At 39.7% G+C, this 25,080-nt stretch overlaps 1 protein-coding gene across 4 annotated transcripts; it reads left to right on the top strand.

Annotated features, from left to right (window-relative positions):
- Nucleotides 1-355: 355 nt before the first annotated feature.
- Slc5a7 (solute carrier family 5 member 7) lies at nt 356-24,576 on the top strand. Of its 4 annotated transcripts, XR_008219874.1 has the most exons (10): nt 356-574; nt 1,803-2,035; nt 5,136-5,249; nt 5,937-6,092; nt 10,759-10,907; nt 14,110-14,253; nt 16,402-16,555; nt 18,957-19,174; nt 20,762-21,446; nt 23,167-24,576. XR_008219874.1 is itself a non-coding variant. In XM_052744966.1 (9 exons), the coding sequence occupies exons 2-9, from the start codon at nt 1,858-1,860 to the stop codon at nt 21,389-21,391; spliced, it is 1,743 nt and encodes a 580-aa protein (XP_052600926.1). In that variant the 5' UTR covers nt 356-574; nt 1,803-1,857; the 3' UTR covers nt 21,392-24,576. The 4 variants fall into 4 exon arrangements, 3 of the variants coding, with proteins under 3 accessions (XP_052600926.1, XP_052600927.1, XP_052600928.1); XM_052744966.1 differs by having other exon boundaries at nt 20,762-24,576; XM_052744967.1 differs by lacking the exon at nt 356-574 and adding an exon at nt 745-842 and having other exon boundaries at nt 20,762-24,576.
- The last annotated feature ends 504 nt before the right edge of the window (nt 24,577-25,080 follow it).

Here is a 25,080-nt window from a genome sequence, read left to right as displayed (position 1 = left end):
GTCCTCTATGTGAAGCCCATCAACAAGGGCTTGAAATCACCCCCACTGAGGCCCACATAAGACAGGGGGAGGGGCGGGGGTCAACTGCCCAGACAGAGCTTTCCTGGAGACACCTGAAGGCGGGTCTGAGAAGCCTCCCCTCTATCTCCAGGTGAAATCCTCTGAGTCCATCGCTGTCTTTTGCACCCCAGGGGGATAGAAAAAGTGGGCAATTAGACTTGGTAACGACCTTAGGGTCTGGAGCCCTCCATTTTAGAGGAGCAGGTGACTTGACTTGGGCAAGTGCTGGCTTTGAGCCAGGCATCTCCCTTGCACCGGCGCCACGCTAAGGCACAGTCCGCAGCTCCCGCCCAGCACCACTTTGCTCTGACGTCCGTCTCCAGAGCTCTGACGATCGCCCCCGCCCGCCACGCTTATATAGAGACTTTTCCCAATACTCCTTGCCCCTCGCAGCCCTCGCCGGGCTCCCCATCGACCCCCTCCACTCACCCTGAACCTCCCAACCTCGCTGCCCCGCACAGCCGCGGGATCAGGGGGCGCCCGGACCCCCAGAGCAGCTCCGGGTGACGCCCAGGTAAGAGCCCAGAATAAGAGCTGTGGCCGCGCCCTCGGGGGCCTGAGAGGAGGGACGGACTCTGCCTGGTGGGGATGCACCCTCTGCTCAGCTGAAAGGCACTTGTGGCTCTGGGGCTGCCAGAGGCTGCAGACTCTGGGTTCTGGAGAGCCGGGGCGCGGGGTCCAGGGCAGCTGAGCGCCTGGGAGTTTGGGTGGAGGGGGAATTTGGTGGCTCTGCGCTCACAAAGGCAGAGTCCTCGGGGTCCCAGCTCCCTTGTATCCTGGAGGTGAGGGCTTGCATCCAGTGCCTCATCACCCACTTGCAAAGCGCAGGCTCCCACAGAAACTTAAGCGTGGGAACTGGGTGCAGGAAATATCCCAGGTAGAGCGCGGAATGAAAGAACAAGAATTCCATAAGATGAATCTTTAATTTAGAACTTGACACCAGTCCTCTTCGCTTGCCTCTTCGCTCTTCCTATCCGTGACTGTGGTTTAGACATTACCTTATTTTAAATCCTTTTCTCATAGAGACCAGGAAGGGGCGGCCGGGGGTAGGGGGGTGGGGTGGGGCATGATATGAACTGAGGACAAAGGAAGATTGAGAGAGCCGAGGGTCATTCATTTAAACAACGAACACATACTTAGTAAATTAAACCACAGCTGATGCATTTTAAATAAATTTTCCTAGTACCACCCTGCCCCACCCCCAGCATATTGGGTTACTTTTGGACCTGTTTCCTGAAGTCGTCTGAAAGGATAAGTAGCGGATGAATAATGAACACACACACACACACACACACACACACACACACACACACACACACACGTTATTAGAGTATTCCTTTAGGATACATTTAAATTAATAAACAGTTATGAAATATCGACTTAGTTTCAAATGGCAAATACAGGAATAATAGCAAATGATCTCTTGACAGAAGGAGTTATAATACAAATCAGACTTAATTTTAACTTGAAAGAACTTATAAAATACAAAAATTATTATAATTGTGTTTATGTTCATTCCTTTTTTTTTTCCCTGTTTCTTCAAAATTCGAAGCATTAACTTATTCAGTAGAAGCAGATCAGTGTAGTGGACACTTGTTGGCCATGACTAGTTTCACGGGAATTTCAATGCAGGCTTTTTTTTTTTTTTTTTAAGGGATGTCTGGAGCCAGCTGCTTATTCTTGGCAGCCTGTGTAGGCATAGTGCTTGGCTGCTTAATAATGCATTGCTGTATTCTCTACAGAAGGCTTGATGAAGTAACCTACTGTGGAAGGACCTGCACATTACCTTAAATAAAAATGGCTTTCCATGTAGAAGGACTGGTGGCAATCATCCTGTTCTACCTCCTTATATTTCTGGTTGGAATATGGGCTGCCTGGAAAACCAAAAACAGCGGCAATGCAGAAGAGCGCAGCGAAGCCATCATAGTCGGGGGTCGAGACATTGGTTTGTTGGTTGGTGGCTTTACCATGACAGGTAGGTGATCCCATGCTTGCTTCTCCTGCTGGCTTGTGCTCTGAGTGAGAAAGCAAACATTGCTCTTTGTCCTTTGGAGTTCTTTCAGCCCACGATGACTATAGTTTAAAGTAATTTTGTATTTAATTTGAAAGAAAAAGGTTTAACTTTAATAGTACTTGATGAAAAATGAATTTAACAATAAATCACTGGACTAAATACTAGCGAAACAAATAGTCTCTTAACTGGTCAGTGGGTGGGAACTGTAAAAACAAAGGGGTGCAGGAATGCAGAGTCATAGTCTTTCAAGTTGTGAATCTGTGGTTTAACGTCATGGTGTCTCAATGCATCCATTAATACAAGCATGGGCTTGTGACTGAGTTTTCTTAAACGATAAATGAATACTAACTAGTTGAACTTTTTAGCCTGAGTAAATTATTTTAGAGGTACTACAATTCCAACCTAATTAATGCCTGTCAGATGCCTACCTTTTCACTTAATAACCATTTCCCTTAAAGGAAGCAGCCTACAACACTAAAAGGAAGCTTTCCTGATCCTTGGTATAGAAAGGGAAAAGTCAGGGTGTGTACCCAAAGAAATCCGCAGGCCAGCATCTGCATTTCTCTTCCTTTATAATTTTCTTTGTGTTAGGAGGGGCCTTGATCTTTCTTCCTTTGAACTCAGAGTGATTTCTTTAGTTTTTTGTATTTGTCTTGGTCACTGAAAATAATTCAGAAAACAGTATAAACTTATGTCTTGTAGATGATTGGTAACCCTTAGGTCTGAGCCTTGCTTAGTGAATATTTAACACCTGTGACCATAATCTATTCTAGCTGGAACTCTTGACATCTCATTAGAAAAAAATATCTTACTAGAAATCATAACCAAATAAAATATCCATTTCTGTGCAGAAGGCTATTTAAAGACAGTTTACCCTGTGTGTCATCTAGGGACATAACTATCCCATAAGGTGGTCTCCATGTTCTGAACGTTTTCATTTTGGCTATCTGAAATAAACACTATCCTATATGGATTGTAGATTTTTATCTGTCAAGTATTTCCTTTATGAATTCAGGCATTCACTCAACAGCTATAGACGGATTCATGTGCTCTGTACAGCAGACCCTGTGAAAGGGTTTCAGAGTTAAGGGAATCTCCAGAGTTGATTAGTTAGCGAAGATCAGGGCCAAGCTGACTACACTCAAGATCTCCATGCTGTGCTGTGTGCAGCTCTCTCACTGGTGTGCTATGGCTATTTAGAAAAGCACTTTGTTTCCAAAAATCATAAGAATAAATGAGCTGTTGAATGTCTAAGCATTTTATTCACTGCTGATTATTATACCATTCTACTACTCTATAATAATCTATTTCATATAGTCATACAATGTTGCAGAATTTGTTCTTTCATCATATGCAATTTCTTAAAAATATGGCACACCATTAAAGTATGTAAAAATAGTCAAATGAGGCTGTTTCTTATAAAGTGTTATCATAGTCTAGCTAACGTGTTAACAGTTCTTTCTCCAAGCTCAGAAGACTATTAATCAATAATGACCACTCATTTAAAATTTGAACCATATTATTTGAGCCTCACCAGATTCAGGCTGCTTGCATGCATTTCATAAGAAATTGAGAGTGAATGTGTAGATTCCTTAAAAATATATAGTTTAAAAGAAGTCGTGTTCTTGCTCTCTATTTGACACAAATATATGTAAATGTGGGGAACAAATTGTGGCTGAGAAATTACTAAACCAATAAAAAATGGCAAGACTTTAATTATGGTAAGTGACCAAGTTTTTAGTTTTATATCATAATAAATGAAATCACTCAGGCACAGATTTGATTTTAGGAGAGGGACTGCGATGCCACACAGTGAAAAGCAATTGCTAACAAGCTTTGTGCTCCTAAGATCTTGGAGCCATCTTCATTCTGCGCCAAGGTATTGCTTTCAGCCATCTTAGCTTGAAGATGAAGTCTCAGGTTCTGAACCTTGTAAACACAGATTTCTTCTGCTCCTTGTTACTCCGTGTGCTGGATAGAGCAGAAAAATTCTAAAATTTCAACAGAATTTAGAATGAGAACATCAATGAATGGCAGCACGTAGTTGTATGCACACCAGGTGTGAAAAGCTTGTGTGAAGAAGGGAGTGGCTGCTACACATTTCCTGCTCCCTTCAGGATTTAGTACCTACATTTCACATTAAATGTGCCTAAAATTTCTAATCAGGAAAGTCTTCTAAGTTAATGTTTTTTTCTCTTATTTTTGAGATTGTATTACAATTATCCGATTATATCATTTCTCCCTTCCACTTTCCTCACTCCAAACATTCCCATGCCCCCTTCCTTGTTCTCTTTCAAATGCATGGCTTCTTTTTTCTTTAATTGTTGTTACACACACACACACACACACACATACACACACACACACATTTAAATAATGTTAATTCTAGCACATTCTTCTTTGCCTGTTGGATTAAAAGAGGAACAAATTCTGGCATGAAAACAGCCAATCACATCCTAGTGGTATAGACAAGGTTTTTATACATAGAGATGTATTCTTTTATGTTGCATTCTTAATGGGATGATTCAGTCTCCTGTCTGATAAGAGTATTAAGAGCCTGGGACTTTCATCACCCCACATACACTGTGCACATTGATCACTGTGAATCTTTCTGTTATGCTCTTAGAAGTACATAAACTACAAAACCTTAGAGATCTGTTAACTTTGTTCTGTCCAGAAAGAACAAAGTATTATGGGTCTGAGAAGCATTAGGGGAGGGTATTAGGGCTGAATATGACAAAAATGTATTATATGTAATTCTCAAAGAATTAATAAAGTATTATAATAAAAAATGAATCATATTTGTTATCATGAGGAAAAGTACTAGCTTGTCAGTCAGTTTTGGCTTGAGTTAGCTTAGTCAAAGACTGTTTTCTTTAGTTCTTTAACTGCTTTCATTCAGTAATTGTGTACAGAAGTTTTATATATCCGAAAGAAAAAGCCCACATCTAACGGAATAGTTTATGGACACATGAAGCCAGTGGCCACTGTGTTGGACAGTTAGGCTCAGGGCACAGCAGGTGAGGAGAGTGTTATAACCCCATTGTTTGTTCCATTTCAGCCACCTGGGTTGGAGGAGGTTACATCAATGGGACAGCTGAAGCAGTTTATGGACCGGGCTGTGGTCTAGCATGGGCTCAGGCACCCATTGGATATTCTCTGAGTCTGATTTTAGGTAAGTGGGTGTTGAGATCCCAGTGACTCATTCGGTACTCAGCATAAAGTACAAATAATAAGTCAAATGACGTGAACAACTATTGTGGAGAAAATTTCTAAGCAGCAATTACCAGAAATTGTTATGTAGCAACACTGATGCTTAATCTCCTGATTGTGTGAAAATTTCTTTGATCTTGTGGCCACTAGAACAGTGAATTTCTTAAACAACTGTGATTTATTTCTTTCAAAAAAGAGTATGTATGTATCATTAAAACCTAATCAACCCCATTCCCCCTTTGTTCCTTTTGGTAAGTGAAACTACTTAAAAGTTTGAATATTATTTAAGAGAGTGCCTGCTATACAAAAATGCTTTTATTGGATTTTGTGCTTACTCAAAGTGTCTAAATGTTGGATTGTGTGACACAAATGCATCAAAGTATTTTAATGCACAGTGACCTGGTCCATGTCTTTCAATTCACATGCTTCATTTATGTTATCCAGTTGCCCATTGGACACAGCAGTGTTAGATGTACTAAGGAATTTACATTAGGTTGCTAAATATTTCTTGGTAGGACATGTAAAATAGGTTTCTTAGTGCATATGGATATCTTAAAGATTCACTTTCCTGGGGCGTCGAGGGGGGGAAGATACATAATAAAAAGCTATCTATTGTGACTTTCTTTTCACAAGAGCTTGTTTGTTTCAGGCGGTCTGTTCTTTGCAAAACCTATGCGTTCCAAGGGATATGTGACCATGTTAGACCCGTTTCAGCAGATCTACGGAAAGCGCATGGGTGGGCTGCTGTTCATTCCTGCACTGATGGGAGAGATGTTCTGGGCTGCAGCAATTTTCTCTGCGTTAGGTAAGGATTGAAGAAGATGGTTCTACTGGGTCTCCAATTCCTGAATGTAGAGTTTGCCTCATAAAAAAATCTTTAAAATCCTGCCCAGATCCATATTTAATCTTATTAACTCTCAATAGAAATTCTGTACTTAGGAAAGCACAGCTGTAGAGGTAAAACTAATCTTGGCTTCATTTGTCTTGAACCTGATTCCCATCATTACAGTGTGGCCATGAGTTATAAAGTTCAGGAGTTGCTTTTGTATGACACTTAGATTTAGAACACAATTAAGCACAACTTAATTAAGTTAATTAAGCACAATTAAAAGGTACAGTTTGAACCAGAACTTTTAAAAAAATGTTCATGAGCCAAAGATTAAGAGGAATCCTTGGTCTTAAATAAATAAAAAGTAAATAACATTTGCAGAGAAATGGAATCTCATGGCCTGTGGACAGAACTGACAGGCATTCAAGCAGAGCCATCTAACTTGACACGTCAACATAAATTTTTGTGGAAGCATAATACTATGGTCAATTAATGGTAAAACTGAGGATGAGAGGACACAGCAAGGATTCTCTGACAAGTTTAAGTGCTTTTTGTTTAACTTATGAAGTTTTCAGTCCCCAGCTTCTCTTCGCCCCAGTCTACTCTTGGAGATGCAGATTTAGAGGTGAAAACAAGCACAGCCGGTTGCTAAAATGTGGACAGCCAAAGGCTGTTGAGGCAGCTGGAGACACACACCCTGGAGAAGCTGTGTGCCGCATTACCTGCATTCTGACAGTCTCACCTCAGCTCTCGGACCATTCTTAACTGTTCAGTCCCTCTCCTGGTTGTCAATCACCTTCCTCATCTCTGTCCACCTGTCCCTCCTCCCTGCCTCAGCCAGACCTTCCTGATTGGAGTCAGTGCAGAGATCTCCCTGCTTACAGTTCTGCTCTCCTCTGGTAGCCAACTCTTTCGAAATTCAAGCTTCATCACCCTCTTTTCTTTTAAAACCAATATTTTCAACAGAATCTATAGACATGACAGAGCCTTTGCTTCTTCCTCATCATGCCCCTCTACAATTTCTCCTCCTCAATGGTGACCCTTCCATCTTGCCTCTGACAATTTACAAATCCAGTTGCCAGGACTTTGGACTCTCTCCTGTGTTTTCAGTGGGATTATGGAAGATCTTCAGTCTCAGTCCACTGCCTTTAGATCAAAGACAGGCCTGTCCCAACCCACTGAGTGTGGAGCTAGTGAGCAGCTGCAGAGCTGGACCCCCACAGCCCTCTTCAATGGGCAAGGTGGCCACGCCCCGGGCACTCTCCTACACAGGATTACCATCTCTTCTCCAAATGAAAGGGAAAGGCTTAAGTCTATAGCCAGGTGCTAGGTGGTTAGAGCAAAAGAAATTTCCTTCTGTGTTACATATGCCAGACCGCAAATTTGTCTCCTGGTTCCAGTATTATCTTATATAGATAGCCTCTGTACTATCTGAGATTAGTTCACACCTACTTTGTCGCCCTACCCTCTCAAATGCCTATATGATATGAGGTCATGTTCTTGATCTCTAACTATGGAAGGAAAGAAGTAATAGTGAGAAAAGGAAGGCAGTTTGCTAGTTCATAAAATACACCAATAACCTGGTGAAAAATGTCACTCCCCTGTGCTGGACGACTTAAAGTCTAATGACATAATGTATAAAAAGAACAGTCCCCACAACCTCACTCTCATTAGCTGAGAAACAAGGGAATTTTGTTTGCCACGGGTTTTGGCATTAGAAATTTGGGGTTTAAGAACAGCCTACCTGCTGAGGTATGACAGGAAAGAGTGGGCTGAACAACAGAATACAAAATGCTCACTCTGGCTGAATAGAGATCCTGAACAACAGTCCCGAAAGGTAAATAGAATTAATGAGCTGGAGTTTCTATGGCATTTTACAAATACAAAACAACAGCAGATAAACTCTGTAATTAGATATAATTAGATAGATGTTTGTCTATGTATATATATATATATATATATATATATATATATATATATATTTCAGGATGTATGAAAACATGTTAACAGTCTCTCTTTAGAGACACACATATGAAGTAACAGATAGACACACACACACACACACACACACACACACACACACACACACACGCACTATAAGCAACAAATATACATATGCTACTGTCCTTGGTAGAAATCTACATTCTAGCAGTGTATGTGTATTATAAAGTTATTGCCTCTGTTCTTTAGGTATAATTGCTGGCTATATTTCAAAAGTAGTGTTTGCAAGAAATAATCTTGGGACACTTAAGAACAAATATAAACTCTATCTGTATTCATTTCCACCTCACTATGAATGGGCATGGGGAATGAAAACATAGGAGAATCTTTTCTCTGTAATTACAATAAACATTTATTTAAGGTAATATAGCTATCAAAGAGATCATTCTCACTGTACATACCAGGTGTAAGTAGCTCCACAGAACCCCTTGAGGATGGTTGCATTCACAGGTTTCACCTATACCGTCACTCCTTTGTCTGGTATTCACTCACTTTTCTTTCCTAAATAACCTCTTCCAGACATGACCCAAGCATTTATCCTTCTCACGTTCTGTTTACTACATTAAGCAAGACTTGTGGCCTCATGGAACAGTGCATCAGTCACTGGATGGGTAACACTGACATTGTGAAAGTTCTCTGAATCATGTGACTTCTGCTACATCTTCTTCCTTGCTTACTGTGTCCTCTGATTTGACATTAAATTGCTGAATCATACTCCACTGGGATACCAGCCAATACCAGTCAATACCAGTTAATACGAGCCTGGTGCTGCCAGGCTATGTCTGATTATAATTTTGTTTGTTTGTTTGTTTGTTTTATGAGACAAGGTTTCTCTGTGTAGTTTTGGTGCCTGTCCTGGATCTCACTCTGTAGACAGGCTGGCCTCAAACCCACAGAGATCTGCCTGCCTCTGCCTCCCGAGTGCTGGGATTAAAGGTGTACACAACCACTGCCCGGCTCATCATAATTTTGAGTCAGGAATGAATCAAAACTGTTGATAACACCTTAGGATGCTTGAATGAAATGTATGCTTGTATTTCTAGTAGCTAAATTCAACAATTTGTTTCATAACTTTACACCAACAGGTTGGTAGATGCAGTTTTTCCTCACTACAATTAATGTAATCATATAGAAAATATTTTCAGAGAAAAAATCAACCCAAATATAGTTTTGATAGAAAGTCAGATGACTGCTCTAAAGTCAATAAGTTGCAACCAAAGTAGCATCTCCAAAGACTAGTTAATCACTTTGCCTGTGATTAAATTGCTTATAATTATGGCATTATAACTTGGAAATGTTATGAAAGCAGAAAACTTCACCAAAAGAATGACAGAGATTTGCAATAAAAATTCCAACATGGAAAACAAACTTCAGAAAAAGAAAACACACCCCATTAAATGTCCATACAATATTTCCACCATTTGTTAAAAGCACTAATAAATAATTGACCTCTTTTGTACTTGAGTAATAGGTCTTTATTATATTGCTCTTTTTACTCAAGAAAATTGTTCTATTAGCATGGTCAAAGCTTAAAGTATTTTCTATTGCTGTTTTAGAACAGCCTGAGTTGCTCTTTAAATAATGCATGCTTCTCCCTGGTATTTGGTATACACTATGAGCTTTCCTGTTAAGGAATAGGAAGAGCCAGCAGTGTTCCAAACTGCCCATTCATAAAATTCTCAGTGGAAAGACAGGCACCAACAAACAATGCCATAAGGCAAGAAAGCAAAAATATTGAAGATGAAAGCTACTAAAACTATGAGTTTTCTCTTTTTTATTTTAGATTTGTTTATTTTGTGTGTTTGAATATTTTTTCCGGAATGTATGTATGTATGTGCACTGTGTGCCTGGTGCTGATGAAAGTCAGAAGAGAGTGCCAGATCTCCTGGACCTTTAGTTATGGATGGTTGTGAGCCACCATTTGGGTGCTGGGAACTGAACCAGGGTCCTCTGTAAGAGCAAAATGTGCTCTTAACCCCTGATCCATCTCTCCAGTCCCTAAACTATGATTTTTCAAAGCCAAGATTCTCAGTATGTTCTGAGTAGAAGGCACATATTTACCAACTAAACAATTTAAAGAGATCTCTGGAGACTTTGAGAAAGAAAAGAAATGGTAATTCCACTTACCAACTTTATTATTTTGTCCTATAAATTTGGCCGAGTTCTTTGGCATCTTGTAGGGTTTGTCTGTTGTTGTGGGCTAGCAGAAGGCAAAATAGAAATAAGAATTGACTGTAAATTACAGAAAAGGGTGCGCATGCCTCTCAGAAAGACTTCTCATGGATGTAAGGAGGTCTGCTGTACATGTTTAAGTAAGTCAGAATTTCATACAGTCAAAGCATTGCAAGTTCTGAGAATGGAGTTGTATTTATCCATATTTCTAGTTGTTCAGTTGTCATGTGTTTTAGATATGCCTTACATAGATTAACTAGCAAAACACCAACTCCAAGTGTATCCTGCTGTGTGTAGAGAGATACACTTGATTTACTAAGGCTTAAAAATTTCCGTACAACAGTTCTTTTCCACTGGTGTCATCCTGTGCACCTTACAAGCCCCTGGGACATATCTGCTGTGACTTCACTTTGGAGGCAGAATCACGTGTGTTCCTTGACCACTGAGATGCCCGGTCATTTCCTTCTAGGAGCCACCATCAGCGTGATCATTGATGTGGATGTGAACGCATCGGTCATCGTCTCTGCACTCATTGCCATTCTTTACACCCTGGTGGGCGGGCTCTACTCTGTGGCGTATACTGATGTTGTGCAACTCTTCTGCATCTTTATAGGACTGGTAAGTGACACCACCCTCATATTTTATCTCCTTCCTCTCTCCCTCCCTCCCCCTCTCTCTCTCCCTCCCTCCCCCTCTCTCTCTCACTCCCTCCCTCCTCTCCTCCCTTTCTCCCTCCCTCCTCTCCTCCCTTTCTCCCTCCCTCCTCTCCTCCCTTTCCCCCTCCCTCCTCTCCTCCCTTTCTCCCTCCCTCCTTTCTTCCCTCCCTTCCTCCTTCCCTCCCTCCCTGCGTGCCTTATTTCCTGCTTAAAAATAATATTTATTGTAAATCAGAAAAAAATCAGTGGATATATAATTTTCCATCATGAAAAATACACAGTAGATTTAATATTATTTGAAATACTAACTTTTTTCTCTATGAACTGGCTAAATCAAAAGCCCTGCTTATTTTTGTTAGTGTTTGACAGAAAGGGATGCCCTAACTCTAACTGCTACAAATATCTGTGTCCTGCTTTCCACCCCTATTAGTTTGGATCAGATTTACTAGTGACCCTCTTTGGTATTCAGCGGCAACACTTTCTTCTCATGAGCAAAATTAATTCAGTGGTAATGTGGACAAAACACTTCTCCTCATCTTCTATTAGTTACTATAGGGTGACTGGCAGGACATGGAAGCTATGGCAGGGATCTAAAAATGAGGGGATTACTTACATAAGGGATTAGCAAGATTTACTATTTCTAGTATTTCTAGGTAAATCAGATCACACTCCTCTTATTAGGTAAAGAATACAATCACCATGAGTAATATCAGGACGACAGTGAAAGCACTCTGGGCATGTTAAATACATTCTAGTCTACTTTTGACACTTTGCATCCTCAAACCTTAAAATGCAAAATAACAATTACATTTAAGATAGTATACAACACCTAATTCATATAGAAGAAGAATAAATACAAATGTGTGCTCATTCTATGTCATGGGCTGATATGGGTCCATGTGCACAGTCTCATTAAATACAAGCATCATGTCAACTGTCCTTATACAGAGCCACAGAGAAAGCATATGTACTCACTTTCCCAATCAGGATCAAAATATCCCCATTTTCTTCTCTGTTATTTATTTTTCTTATAGTAAAAATCTCTACTGATCATTTTAGTTTTTACCCTCCATGTTTGGAGATGAAAAAATGACTCTTATAACTTCTTATTGTAACTTTGTATCATCAATAACAATGTCCCAGAGGAATCCATTGACTGCAATCTGACTTACACAGTAAATATTAATTCCCATCTAGTCACAAAACCTGCATTTCTCATTCATCTCCTAGACACTGTTTGTGTTATAAAGTGCCATTCACACATTGTAAAATTAAATTTGAGGAAAATTTAATTTGCTCAGGAATTCCCACTCCTTATTTTTAAATTGCCCAAATTAAGTGGATGTGCAGAATTCCGGTTTTTACTCAGCATCATTATAACCATCCATAAACAAAGCAGAGAACACAAAATCGGTTCTCCAGGAGTGTCAGAGGCGAGGTCAGTGCGGTGATGGCAGCTCTCATAATTGATGCACTTGTTATCTCAAGAAGCCCAACCCCAGGGGATGAATCTGTCTACCAATGATATATATCCTGCCTCATTGCTTTGCATGAGACCAGATCTTAAGCCATACAGACTCATGAGTCAAGTGTGTTGGTGTAGGAGTGGAAGGGCAAACCTATGTAGGGATATATGTTGGAAATTTTTTGGCCATAAGGCATAACTAAGTGGATAAGTTATGGGGGGTTAACTAGTCTTTTTATTCCTTGGTTAAACAAGATCATGTGTGTTTTATTCAGTAAAGAATACTATATACTTATGGGTTTCTTAATTAAAGCACTATAGAATTGTCTGTCTAAATATAGTTTATTTTCCCGCTTTAATTCCTATACAAGCATATATAATCAGTTTATACTTTAACCATACCTTCTCATACTCCATGATTCTGTGGGTTTTGTAATCATCCTTGGAGATCTGAAACTGAACACTTGGTTCACTTAGTTTTCCCTTTCTGGCTTCTGTTCCCTGTTCTAACTCAGAGGCTGTTGACTCTACCTCCCTGTTCTTACTAACATCTTTCAATTGCCAGTGTCTCTGTTGGCCTTCAGACCTTTGTCAGGAGGTAGAAGAGACCACTTGTGGCACTCCTATTTGTTTCTGTGTTGAAACGCATGTTAATATCCATGACATTACATCTAAATATTTGTCAAGCTTTAGAGAATGTCCTCGATCTTCCAGTTACCTACAAAACAAAATTAAAATCCTTTAGCTTGAAACTCAGGGTTTTCTTCTTGAGTCTATCTTTGTCTCTAATTTCCAGAAGCCACCCCTCTACAAGCAAACCTTGTTGCCCAACAAATCTGAACACAAACACACAAACACACACACACACACACACACACACACACACACACACACACACACACACACACCATATGTAAATGATACTTTAATTGATATTTCCATTTAGGATATTTGACTTTACAATGGTCCAAAAGCCAAGCACAATCAAAAGAAAACACTATTTGAAGTTTGAAATTGCCTCTTTTCCTGCACTTGAAAAACTCAGCTCAACCCTCTCTGATTCTCAGCAGTTACAGAAAACTGCAGTTCCAAGTCCACCACACAACCACACAGGGAAACAACCAACATATTTCAGTGTTCTTTATTGCTGAGCAGTAGTGTTTGGTAGGTCTTGTGGGTTAAAAGCATTTTTGGCTCACAGTGGTTTCACTCCACAAAGCCTGCCATAAGTTGAATAGTGTGTGGACACTTCTTATCTCATTTCCCCCTGACGCCTTCAACTCTGTCCCTTTCTACCAATGTGTGGCACATCTTTCAATCACCTCTTTCCCTATCATATTAATGGATGTATATCTTTGACCAATTCACAGAAAACTAAAGTGTGTGTGTGTGTGTGTGTGTGTGTGTGTGTGTGTGTGTGTGTGCTTTTTTCCCCTAAAGATTCAGCTGACTGCTTCTATGATTTATATGATCCGATATCGTCAAACACATGAGTAGTCAATGTGGTTTTTTTCATGTTTTTCTAAACCCCTGTTTCATGGCATTTTATAGAGAACATAATTTTAGATCCTTCTCTGTCTGAGAAAGAGAAACTATCAAGCTGTGCCAGTTCTGAGAAAGATGAACTAGGAACATGACTTGTGCATATCTAGGACAGTTAAGTTCATAGCTAATGCTCCAATGTCACTCTTTGTTTCAGTGGATCAGTGTGCCCTTTGCCCTGTCACATCCTGCAGTCACCGACATTGGATTCACTGCTGTACACACCAAATACCAGAGTCCTTGGCTGGGAACCATTGAACCAATTGAAGTCTACACCTGGCTTGATAATTTTCTGTTGTTGGTAAGTGACACTGTGATCTGAGAAATGTGGTCTCATTGTTCATAAAATCAAAGACATTTTTAGGATTTTTCACATGTATACTTAAAGCTTCACCTGCTGATTCATGCCATATCTGAATTGACTCCTGTCTTGCAAGGCTGGAGCCTCATGTCTAGGCACTCAGTGCATGAGGTAAGTTGGGAAGCATCACTAGGGAGTTGCTCCAAAAGAGGAGTCCTCAAGAAGTAGAGGTGGCTTAAAACACATAGAACCCTGGTGTGACAGCCCTATCAGAGAAGGGCATGGGGGAAATTGTGGCAGAGTGCATGCTAAGGAAGGGTGGAAAACTATGCAAACTCTACCAGATTTTATGCCTCTGCTAACTAAAGAGATTATATATGAAAATAACACATCGAATCTGACTAGTATCTGGTTACTTCTTGTAGCACAGTGAAGGGGAAACTGGTTATTTTTATTTCTTCTTTAGAGAATGGATAATATTTTATAAGTTTATGTGTGTGACACTTTGCTAAGTACTAGCAATTTCTCAACCCTCAGAGTGGGTGCATTTTTCCCAGTAAGAATTTCCCAATAAAAGGCAGGAAAACTTGGGGAAAATTATGTTCCCAATAGTGGCTTCCCTCCTAAAAATTGTGAAGATAACTCCTTTGCTTTCTTTTTCCTGGTGTACTTTATATTTATAAATATAAAGAGTGAGAAGTGAAATGACACTGCCTGCCAGTGTGTTTATAGTTCCATGGAATGATGAAAGGCAGAAGCAGGCATCTTGTTGACTATCAACCTTGTGCTGAGCTAGGAATTAAAGCAGAGCAATAGAATCTCCTGGGTATCATGATGGTGTATGCAGTGGTCCCACAGCTGCCTGGGTATCATGGTAATGTGTGCAGTGGTCCCACAGCTGCTTGGGTATCATGATGATGTATGCAATGGTCTCACAGTACCTGGATATCATGGTGTTTTTACTCTTTTTCATATTAACATCTCTTCAAGGGACTTTCATCTTCTTAAAGGTCCAACTCAGATGTCATTTCTGTAGGCTTTCCTCATCAATATGTAGGCATCCACTTATCTCCTTATCTCTCAACCCCCAAATAATTGTTTCTCAGTTTTGTTTCCATGCAGATGTCTTGTAGCCAATTATACTGCAATTTAATGCCACCAATCTTTTTGATTTTATGTCTTCAGTGAAAATTTTCAGCATACTTCTGGTGTACCTATGAACATTTGCCAATTGTTTACAAACTCTGTGCTAACATATATGTCATTTAATTGAAAAACCACATCACAGTAAGGTATTCAGTAAAAATGAATATAGACAAAATTTCTGATACTCCCTTTAATGCATCATTGAGCTTTGTGTACACTCCTCTTAGTAAAATGCCACAGTGCATTGATTCTCCCAGAGAAGTGTGAAAACAGTGTCTTTCCACTCCACTCTTATGCCCACAACATGCTCAATGTCTATAGACATTATTGGGCTGCATGATTTCCATCCCAATATAAACTGAAGACTTCTGTATAATTTTAAGGCACTAAAAGCAGATAAATTAAGGAAAAGACAAGACCAGCTAGCATAGTCACAAAGGGACTCCAGTGTTTAAAAAAAAAATCACCATTGGCACACATTGATATTCTCTGGCTGTTTTAACAAGCTACCATTACTTGGATGGCTTGGAACCAACCAAAGTCCAGAACTGAGGCACTGGCAGACTGTGCTTGGTATGGGCTGGTCCTTCATAGACAACACATTTTTGCTATATCCTTACTTAGTAGAAAAGACAATTAACCTCCCTTCACTTTTTTATTGCTCTTTTGTTTTATTAACAAGGATACTAACTAGATTCATGCTGACTCCATTTTCATGATACAATGAATTCACCCAGAGGCAATAATGACACGGATTCCTTCAACCAGAAGACCAGAATTTAACCTGAGAAATGTGGAAGTGGCCCAAACTTCACAACTCAGCAAGCACAGTGGCAGCAGTTGGGTTTGTCATCTGTGGAGTGTGTTCCACACTTCACAACTCTACTAAAACTATTCTAAATGCAGTTGATGGATGCAGTATTACAAAGCTCCTAAAAGAGAACCCTCTCCTTTGCCTCCTCCTTCATTTGGCTTACTTTGAATCCCTGGGTTCTCGTGCAGATGCTGGGTGGAATCCCTTGGCAAGCCTACTTCCAGAGGGTTCTGTCTTCATCCTCAGCCACCTACGCTCAGGTGCTGTCCTTCCTCGCAGCGTTTGGGTGCCTGGTGATGGCTCTACCTGCCATATGCATAGGAGCCATTGGAGCCTCCACAGGTAAGCCTCCTGCACCTTGTCACATTTGCAAGGGCGTGTCCCAAATCCCGAAAGGCTGTTCTCTCTATCTCACATCCCATTCCCTCCCCCCCACCCCCCCACCCCCCCACCCCCCACCCCCCCTCCACCCCCGCACAGTAAATGAATTCTTTCTGCATGGCCCTACTATGCCTTTGTTACATCATTCAGCAAATGGAATTCTAGTTCCATGATCTCTACTTGGTTTTTGTTGCTCACTCAATGATGAAACATTTGGAAACACCCAACTTTGGTGTATCAGCAACTGTATTCTGTCAAACAGGAGATCAACTGTGATCCACACAGTAGTACATAACCTGAGGGATGGGGAGGGACTTATAAATACCACTCCATTGTTGGCTACTCCATGGTGCGTCTAACTACAAATGGTAAAAACGGACACTGAAAACTTTCTACAGACCCCCGGTGAAACAAAGAAAAGCAGAAATTGCAAGCCACTGACTTAGGAGACAATCCTGATCATATTTGGTCTCCACGGACCACTGTGAACTTGAGATTTTAGCCTTTTCAATAGTTGGCTCGCCCAGAGGGATATTTATTTTCCCTTCAGAAACTAAACAGTAAATATATTGGTAAAGATAAACAAAATGCTAAGACAACAGAAAAAGCAATATAAAATGTTTATTTCCCTGTTGGCTTCTATGAAACATTTCTGAAGTCTTATCTTTAATTTTCTTGAACTTAATCATTCCTGTCTCTCAAGTTTCTCCCATGGTAGAAAGAGGAAGCAAGAGCCCCTGTAAGGACACTGACCATGGTCAGGAGAGTTCTACCTTTGAATCCTAAACATCTCCCTGCCTACTATCAATAACATCACCTTGAGGATAGGGGTTTCAAAGACCCAGGGGAGGGACAAACACAAGATCATAAAAGCATAATGGCAGAGGCTGAGATGTGTGGTCAATAGAGCATTTTATGAACTTCAGAACTATGTTACGGCTGTTTTAAGTGTGATTAGGAGGCAGTTTTCAGCATATGGAATGAAAATATGTAATATTAACCCATATTGAGAAGCATTCTCTAAGCAGAGGTAATTAAGACAGATTTGAATTTGTTCACCATCCACCCTGTTGTCTCTTATAAAAGTAATGGCATTTATTGAATTATTTTGGTTTATTTTGATTTTAATTTTTAAAACAGAAGTCATGATTTGTATAATAATCTTCCCCTTCCACATTCATACATGACATAAAACAATAACTAAATGATAAAAACATTGGCGAAGGTCCTCATCAGTATCTGCTTCTGTAAAAAGAAACTATGATTTGCTTCAGTCACCTCCTCTGTGTGTTTATGCAGGTGTAAGCAGGGTAACAAAACCAGCATACAGCCTACTGTTTTCTTGGATTTAGTGTATGTTCTTGGTAATGATCTTTAGTAACTCCCTCAGTTGCAGCATTAGCCCTATTAGAATATGGCCATGGCTTTAATGATGACTATAATGGGAAGTGGGGGAATGGCAGCATCCAAGGAACCCACTACGGCTTGGTCCTGACATTACAACGTTAAGGAAGATCACCAAGTATCAAAGAAGCTAACTAATGTACATATCCGAGTCCCTTGTCTTCTTCAACACAGGCTGCAACCAAACCAGACAACACAGGGGCAGTGAGATGGCCCAAGGGTAAAGGCACTTGACACTGAACTTGGTCACCCAAGTTCCATCCTTGGAACCAATGGTAGAAGGAGCGAACTGACTTCTACAGATTGTCTTTTGACCTCCATACTAGTATGCTATAGCTGACTTGAGTGCTGTACATGCATGGGCACACATGTACACACACACACACACACACAAATAACAAAGTGGAAGCAGTGTATTCAAATATAACCTGACATTTTTAAGTCATTCTATTAGACCAAATTTGAAGACCTCCAAGAAACCTGAGCCTCATGAATGAAAAGAAGCTGCCCCCTTCCCCCTAAAGAAAACCCTCTGTAAGATAGAATTACTTGGGAGAAAATTAACTCAAAAGCAGCTCCAAGGCTGTTACATTATCTTCAGAGGCTGTTACAGTATCTTCAGGAAAAGGGTGAGTGGGAAAAAAAAATCTGCTGTGATCTCTGTGTGTGCACAGGTCCCTGGGCCTCACAGAATGAACTGTAGGCATTCATTCAGTTCCAAGTGGTCTAAAGGAAATGTTTGGTTTAGGAAAGTTTGTTTTCTGTGATTCTAAGTATGCCCCACTGCACACAAAGAATATCTGCGTGCCAGGGCCCAGCAGGTGTGACTAAGCCTGAATGCTATCAACATGCACAGGAGCCAGGCAGGTCAGACATCTTACATGACCAGCATATGGACTTCCCACCTCAGTAGACGACACAGAGACTCTCAGTTGTGATGGTTGTTTCTGCTCCACAGACTGGAACCAGACTGCGTATGGGTTTCCAGATCCCAAGACCAAGGAGGAAGGAGACATGATTCTCCCGATCGTGCTGCAGTACCTCTGCCCTGTGTACATTTCCTTCTTTGGGCTTGGGGCTGTTTCTGCTGCTGTGATGTCCTCAGCCGACTCTTCCATCCTATCTGCGAGTTCCATGTTTGCTCGGAATATCTACCAGCTTTCCTTCAGACAAAATGTAAGACCAGCCTTCTAATCTGTCATTATTATTTTTTGTCATTACCACTGCATTAGATGTAATACATATTATATATATATATATAATATATAAACAAATATAATATATATATATATATTATATATTTATATAAAACAAGTTAAATCTCTATCAGCTGAAATGGCAAATTTGGAATGTTCCCAAATCCCAAACATTTTGAAAATCAGCTAGATGTCACAAGTGGAAGGTGCCATACTATGAAACCTTGTTTCATTTACAAAATTACCTTCATCCCATACCTACAAGGTATATATAAAATGTAAATTGTTTTCTGTTTTAAACTTGAGTTTCCTTTCTAATGTATCTCATTATGAACATGCAAATATTACAAAATATAAAAATAAACCCCTCTGGATATAAAACACTTAAGCTCTCGGGCATTTTGGATAAAGGATACTCAATCTGTGTATACACATTGAGTCTATATTGCAATCCAGCCCTTATATTTGGTTGAATACACATATTTAAATGTAGTGAATTTATTTATCCTGTAAATGAATCATAGCAATGCATGCTATTGTTTATTTTCACACTAAAGGGAACATGTTGGTGTAACCATTTCATAAGAGATTGCCATTTTACTATATCTTAAACCTCTTGTCTTTCTGGTGAAAGAAAATACAACTTCAAAAATTTTAGAAAATCATTTAATCTGATTAAATATGCTAGGGTCCTAGAGAGTTCTGGTAGCCATTAGTCATGGTGAGCTACTTAACACTATTTTTGTAACAACTGCTGTGGTCTTTGAATTCTGAAGGATACCTCTAGCACACAGTAGCCTTTCAATTTGATTTTCTTTATGGAGCCAAATGGTTCTAGGACAGTTTGCTACTGTGGTCCTTGGGGGATAATGAATCCCTCTCAAGAGTGTTCCTCTGTCATATAAAGCTTGGCTTCTCAACGGGTTTCTTAGGTCATAGTCAGCAAAATAAGTCCACTGGAGCCAATGAGATGGCTCAGTAGGGAGAATGTGCTTGCCACCAAGCTTGGTGACCCAAGTTCCATCCCTGGAACCCAAATAGTCAGAACTGACTCTTGTAAATTGTCTTCTGACCTCCTCATAAGCAGCATAGCATATGCCTTTACACACACGTGTTTACATACAAATGCAATGTAGAAAAAAAAATGGCCCTTTGATGTTTTACCACCAAGGGAATTCCCTAGAAGTACCTGGTTTAAGGCACCAAAAAACTAGTTATCTTTAAAAATGGTAGGACTCTTACAAAAGACAATCCTTAAAGGTGGTCATACTCCCAGTGCCTCATGTGGGTAAGTGAGATCTTACCTTGCCATAGTTTATGTGTGACATCTGACCTTAGGTCATCTCAGTTTGTGCCTGTCCATTCAGAGAAAGGCTCCATAGTCTCACTTCATTCATATGGTACAAGAAGCCCTTGTACCCAAGTGCCATAGATTACACCAGCTTTGAACCTGGGGATGGGGGGGACTGCATAAGATCAGTTTTTAAAGCGTAGACATTTATCCTGTTCATCAATTAAAGAGCCAGCACATTGTTTGCAAAGCTGACCCTGCCCTGATTCCTCACAGGCATCAGACAAAGAAATTGTGTGGGTCATGAGGATCACGGTGTTTGTGTTTGGAGCATCTGCAACAGCCATGGCCTTGCTGACGAAGACGGTGTATGGGCTCTGGTACCTGAGCTCTGACCTCGTCTACATCATCATCTTCCCACAGCTGCTCTGTGTCCTCTTCATCAAAGGAACCAACACTTACGGGGCTGTTGCAGGTTACATTTTTGGACTTTTCCTGAGAATCACTGGAGGAGAGCCATATCTGTACTTGCAGCCCCTAATCTTCTACCCTGGTTATTACTCTGACAAGAATGGTATATACAATCAGAGATTCCCCTTTAAAACACTCTCTATGGTTACCTCATTCTTGACCAACATTTGCGTTTCTTATCTAGCCAAATACCTATTTGAAAGTGGAACCTTGCCTCCGAAACTCGATGTATTCGATGCCGTCGTCTCGAGGCACAGTGAAGAGAACATGGACAAGACTATTCTAGTCAGAAATGAGAACATCAAATTAAATGAACTTGCACCTGTGAAGCCTCGACAGAGCCTAACCCTCAGCTCAACTTTCACCAATAAAGAGGCCCTCCTTGATGTTGATTCTAGTCCAGAGGGATCTGGAACTGAAGATAACTTACAATGACCCCATCAAAACCATACAGAACAGAGCGTTGCTGTAGGATAGTCCTGGAAAGAAGGTTTGGAGCATATCTAACACATATTAAAAATATAAATGTTTAGAGGGGAAAATATTTGCAGGAATAAAGAAGTTATAATGGACGAGTTCAGAAAAAAAAATAATTGCACAGTGAGAAGGAAGGAAGTGTGAAAGCAACAGTTTTATTTCTCATCACAGGACTTTTAGTTTTAAATAGCTTTGTTAAGCATATAAAAGTGAGTAAAGCCCCAGCCAAAGAAAATGGCCAAATATTACTTATCTTTATTATGGAAAGAGGAAGTATCTATTAACGAGCCCATGGAAAGGAGACTGAATGGTTCTGATCATCTTTGCTGGCTAATGCTCTGGACATCAGTTTAATTGCTACAACACATAGACTGCATTGATTTGCAACCACTACTGTAAACGATGCAGTGAGTTAATCAATTTACTTCTCTCCATGTATGGATTAGCCTGCTCTTCCATGATTTGAATGTGACATTTGCTCAGTTTCCAGTGTGCACTCTCTTACTTACTTACCCTTTCTTGCTCTTCTGCATGATCTCTCTCTCTCTCTCTCTCTCTCTCTCTCTCTCTCTCTCTCTCTCTCTCTCTCTCTCCATCCATCCTTCCATCCAACCATCCCTTCGTCTCTCTGTCCCCTTCTCCATGTTTCTCCCTCCCTCTCTCCACTCACTCTTTCCAAACTCTCCCTCTCTTTCTCTCTTCTAATTTTGTTTTTGTGTGGTGCTGGAGATCTAACACAACAGGGCCTTTCACATGCTAGGTAAGGGCTCGCCTACTGAGCTACACACCCAGCTCCACAATTTGTTGTGTTTTTTTTTTCAGTGAGGCCATATATTATTCTAAGCACAAGCAACACAAACAAAAATTTATTTAATAGAGACATTTTATGTGTAAATGATGGAAAATAGAGTCCATGTTGGGATGGGAAAAAAAAGCACTGAACTCTTTGAGGACGTCCACAATTGCCATATGCTCAAAGAAAAGTGCCCGAAGCAAAGCATGGAAGGTTATTGGGCAGCATTACAGCAATAAGTCTAGAAGAAAATTAAGAAAAGGGGAAGAGGAAAAACATATTTCTATCTCCAGCTCTAGTATATTAAGTATTGTCACACCTTACAAATATAGTGTCTTGGCTTATTTTCCAAGTCAGTCCTGGAGACAAAGTTGAGCCATATGTAAAGAAAGGCCATTGTCTAACACCTGTTGCAGGTGATGATTACTGCAACAGCTTGCATTCACTGCATATTTATTACCAGCCATTCCCAAACAACTCACAGAGAGACTGGACAACAAACCCCACTCATTTCTGGACATTCATGAATAGAATAGTTTAGTGTTAAGGATCTGCTCCGGGCCCTTTTACACATAAGCCACTTTTAGGGGCTGGAAAGATCCCCACAAGTGTATATACTGAATTTCAAAATGTCATAGAAAACAAAAAAGTAAAAACAAATCCTAAAGAGAAGAAGCCATCATTTTAATATCTTGTGTGCACATGACTTTCCAGAGGTCAATGGTTAAATGTAATTCTGTTCCTGTTTGTAGTATTCAGCATTAAGTACAAACCTTGTGCTCCGAGCCCTAGAACTCTTGTCTATAGGTTACAATTGGAACTGTCTCAAATCATGAACAGGCAGACCTCCTTTGTTTGAAACATGTGGCTTAAAATCCCAGTGTGATTTTCAAACTGTGAAGTTAAATGATTTTACATATTGGAATGTTCTCTTTTTCAGTGTTATCTCAATACTTGAGCCTCTTCAGTGAATCATGTATACGCTTAAGGAATAGAGAATTCCTTCATCTACCAGTCTTGTACTTGCAAGTGTGGAGTCTGAGATTCTCAATGTGGGGTGAGAAAAGAGTCAAGGAAAACACAGACCAAAAAAGATAAAACTTAGCATAAAAAAGTATTAAGGACAGGGATGCAATTTCTGGTGAATATGGTATCTCAGACCCACCAGGTCTCCCAGCACAGACAAAAGAGTGAATTTTGCCTGCCTCATCATCACATGTCCTCCCTCAGATGGCTGAGGTATGTGCTTCCATTATGCATGTCATTAAGCCTTACTCGTACTGTAGAGCCCACAGCGAAGTAGGCTCTTTTCACAGACATTACATTGTAATGTTCTTAGTCAACAATTGTCCAAATAACCTTATGTAATTACAGTGAAAAAATAATATTAATGGTAATTAGGAGAGAAACATTTGCCTTACCTCAGAATACTAAAGCTAAATAGAGTATAAACTAATAAACAGTGTATTTTTGTTTTGTTTTTGAAGCACCAGTACACACTATCAAAGCAGTTACCAAAAATCACATACCCATTAAACTTGCTAAAGAGAAGTAAGATGATATTTAAAGTATTAAAATATCAAAAGGTTGAATGAAGAATCCCAAGACATTCATCATGCACTCTGGCATGATTTCTCCCTGATTTCCAAGCAAGGGAATAAGATTCAAGTTGCCGAAGGTGTGCTCTGTTTTGGCATGGAGACATCTGTAAGTTATTCCAGACTCATGCAGTTGACCTCATTTTCAAATTCATCCCCAGTGAAATCAAAATAGCCCAGGTGTTTCACTCTCACTTGGGAGGTAATACCCTTACATAGCATCAGAACAAGATAGGAGTTTTACTTCTACACTTTACCAATGATTGCACCATATTTCTTAGGTAAATTGTGTTCCCCTCCACATGTTCAGAACATCAGGCTTGTAGCTGGAGTGATATTTCAACAAGCTGTCAAGTGCTCAGTGCCAAATCCAATTTCATTGCTATACTTAAAGTAATGAATTTTATGTGAATATCATATGAATGTAAGCTTGAAATGAGTGGATTTACTATAATATGTATAGAAATTTTTATTTGTAAATAATGAATTAGCATTATATTTTAAACATAAATCATCATTTTCCTTTTTATCCTTCTACAAAATTTACTCTGATATCATGTATAATTTATTCTAAGTTTGCCATAATGTATGTTTGCTACTGCATAGACAAATGCATATAATGGTTCCAAAACCTATATTTTTATCTGTCAAAATATTATACAGAATTATACTCATAATAAGTAGATTTACAAGTATATATGTATGTGTTTAAATGTGATGATATTGTATTAAATTATGCCATTGTAATTCAAGATATCATGTCTATATTTGATGTTTTGGGGGCCTCTCTTTAGATATAAATGGTGCTTGAAGACAATTACACAATGAAAGTGAAATAAACAATGTATAGAAAGATACTTAAATGTCAAGTGGGAAAACTGCAGCTTATAAAGTCTTGGGGCAACCTATACATCTTGCCTCATAACAAGATTCATATTTTCTCAGATAAAACATTATATACAGGTCCTTCTTTTGAATTAAATAAATCAACAAACTGTCCATTCCATTAATATAAAAATATATATCTTAAAAAACAAGGCTGCCTGATCACTGTTGATGCAGGACATACAGCCAATACATAATGACAAACTGGTTCTCAGTATGCTCCAAGGACAGTTTCCTGTTTCTTGTCTAGCACTTTCAGGGAGTCTTTAAAATCAAATTTGTATGTAGCCTCAGAAGAACTTGAACCTGTTATGCTTTAAACATAAGTATTATGTCTGTAGATATATAAAAGGAGGAGGAAGTTTATGGAA

The sequence above is a fragment of the Peromyscus californicus genome, unplaced genomic scaffold (genome assembly GCF_007827085.1).
Source record: "Peromyscus californicus insignis strain IS unplaced genomic scaffold, ASM782708v3 Scaffold_19__1_contigs__length_69161282, whole genome shotgun sequence".
Lineage (NCBI taxonomy): Eukaryota > Metazoa > Chordata > Mammalia > Rodentia > Cricetidae > Peromyscus > Peromyscus californicus.
This window is presented reverse-complemented; position numbering and strand designations above follow the sequence as displayed.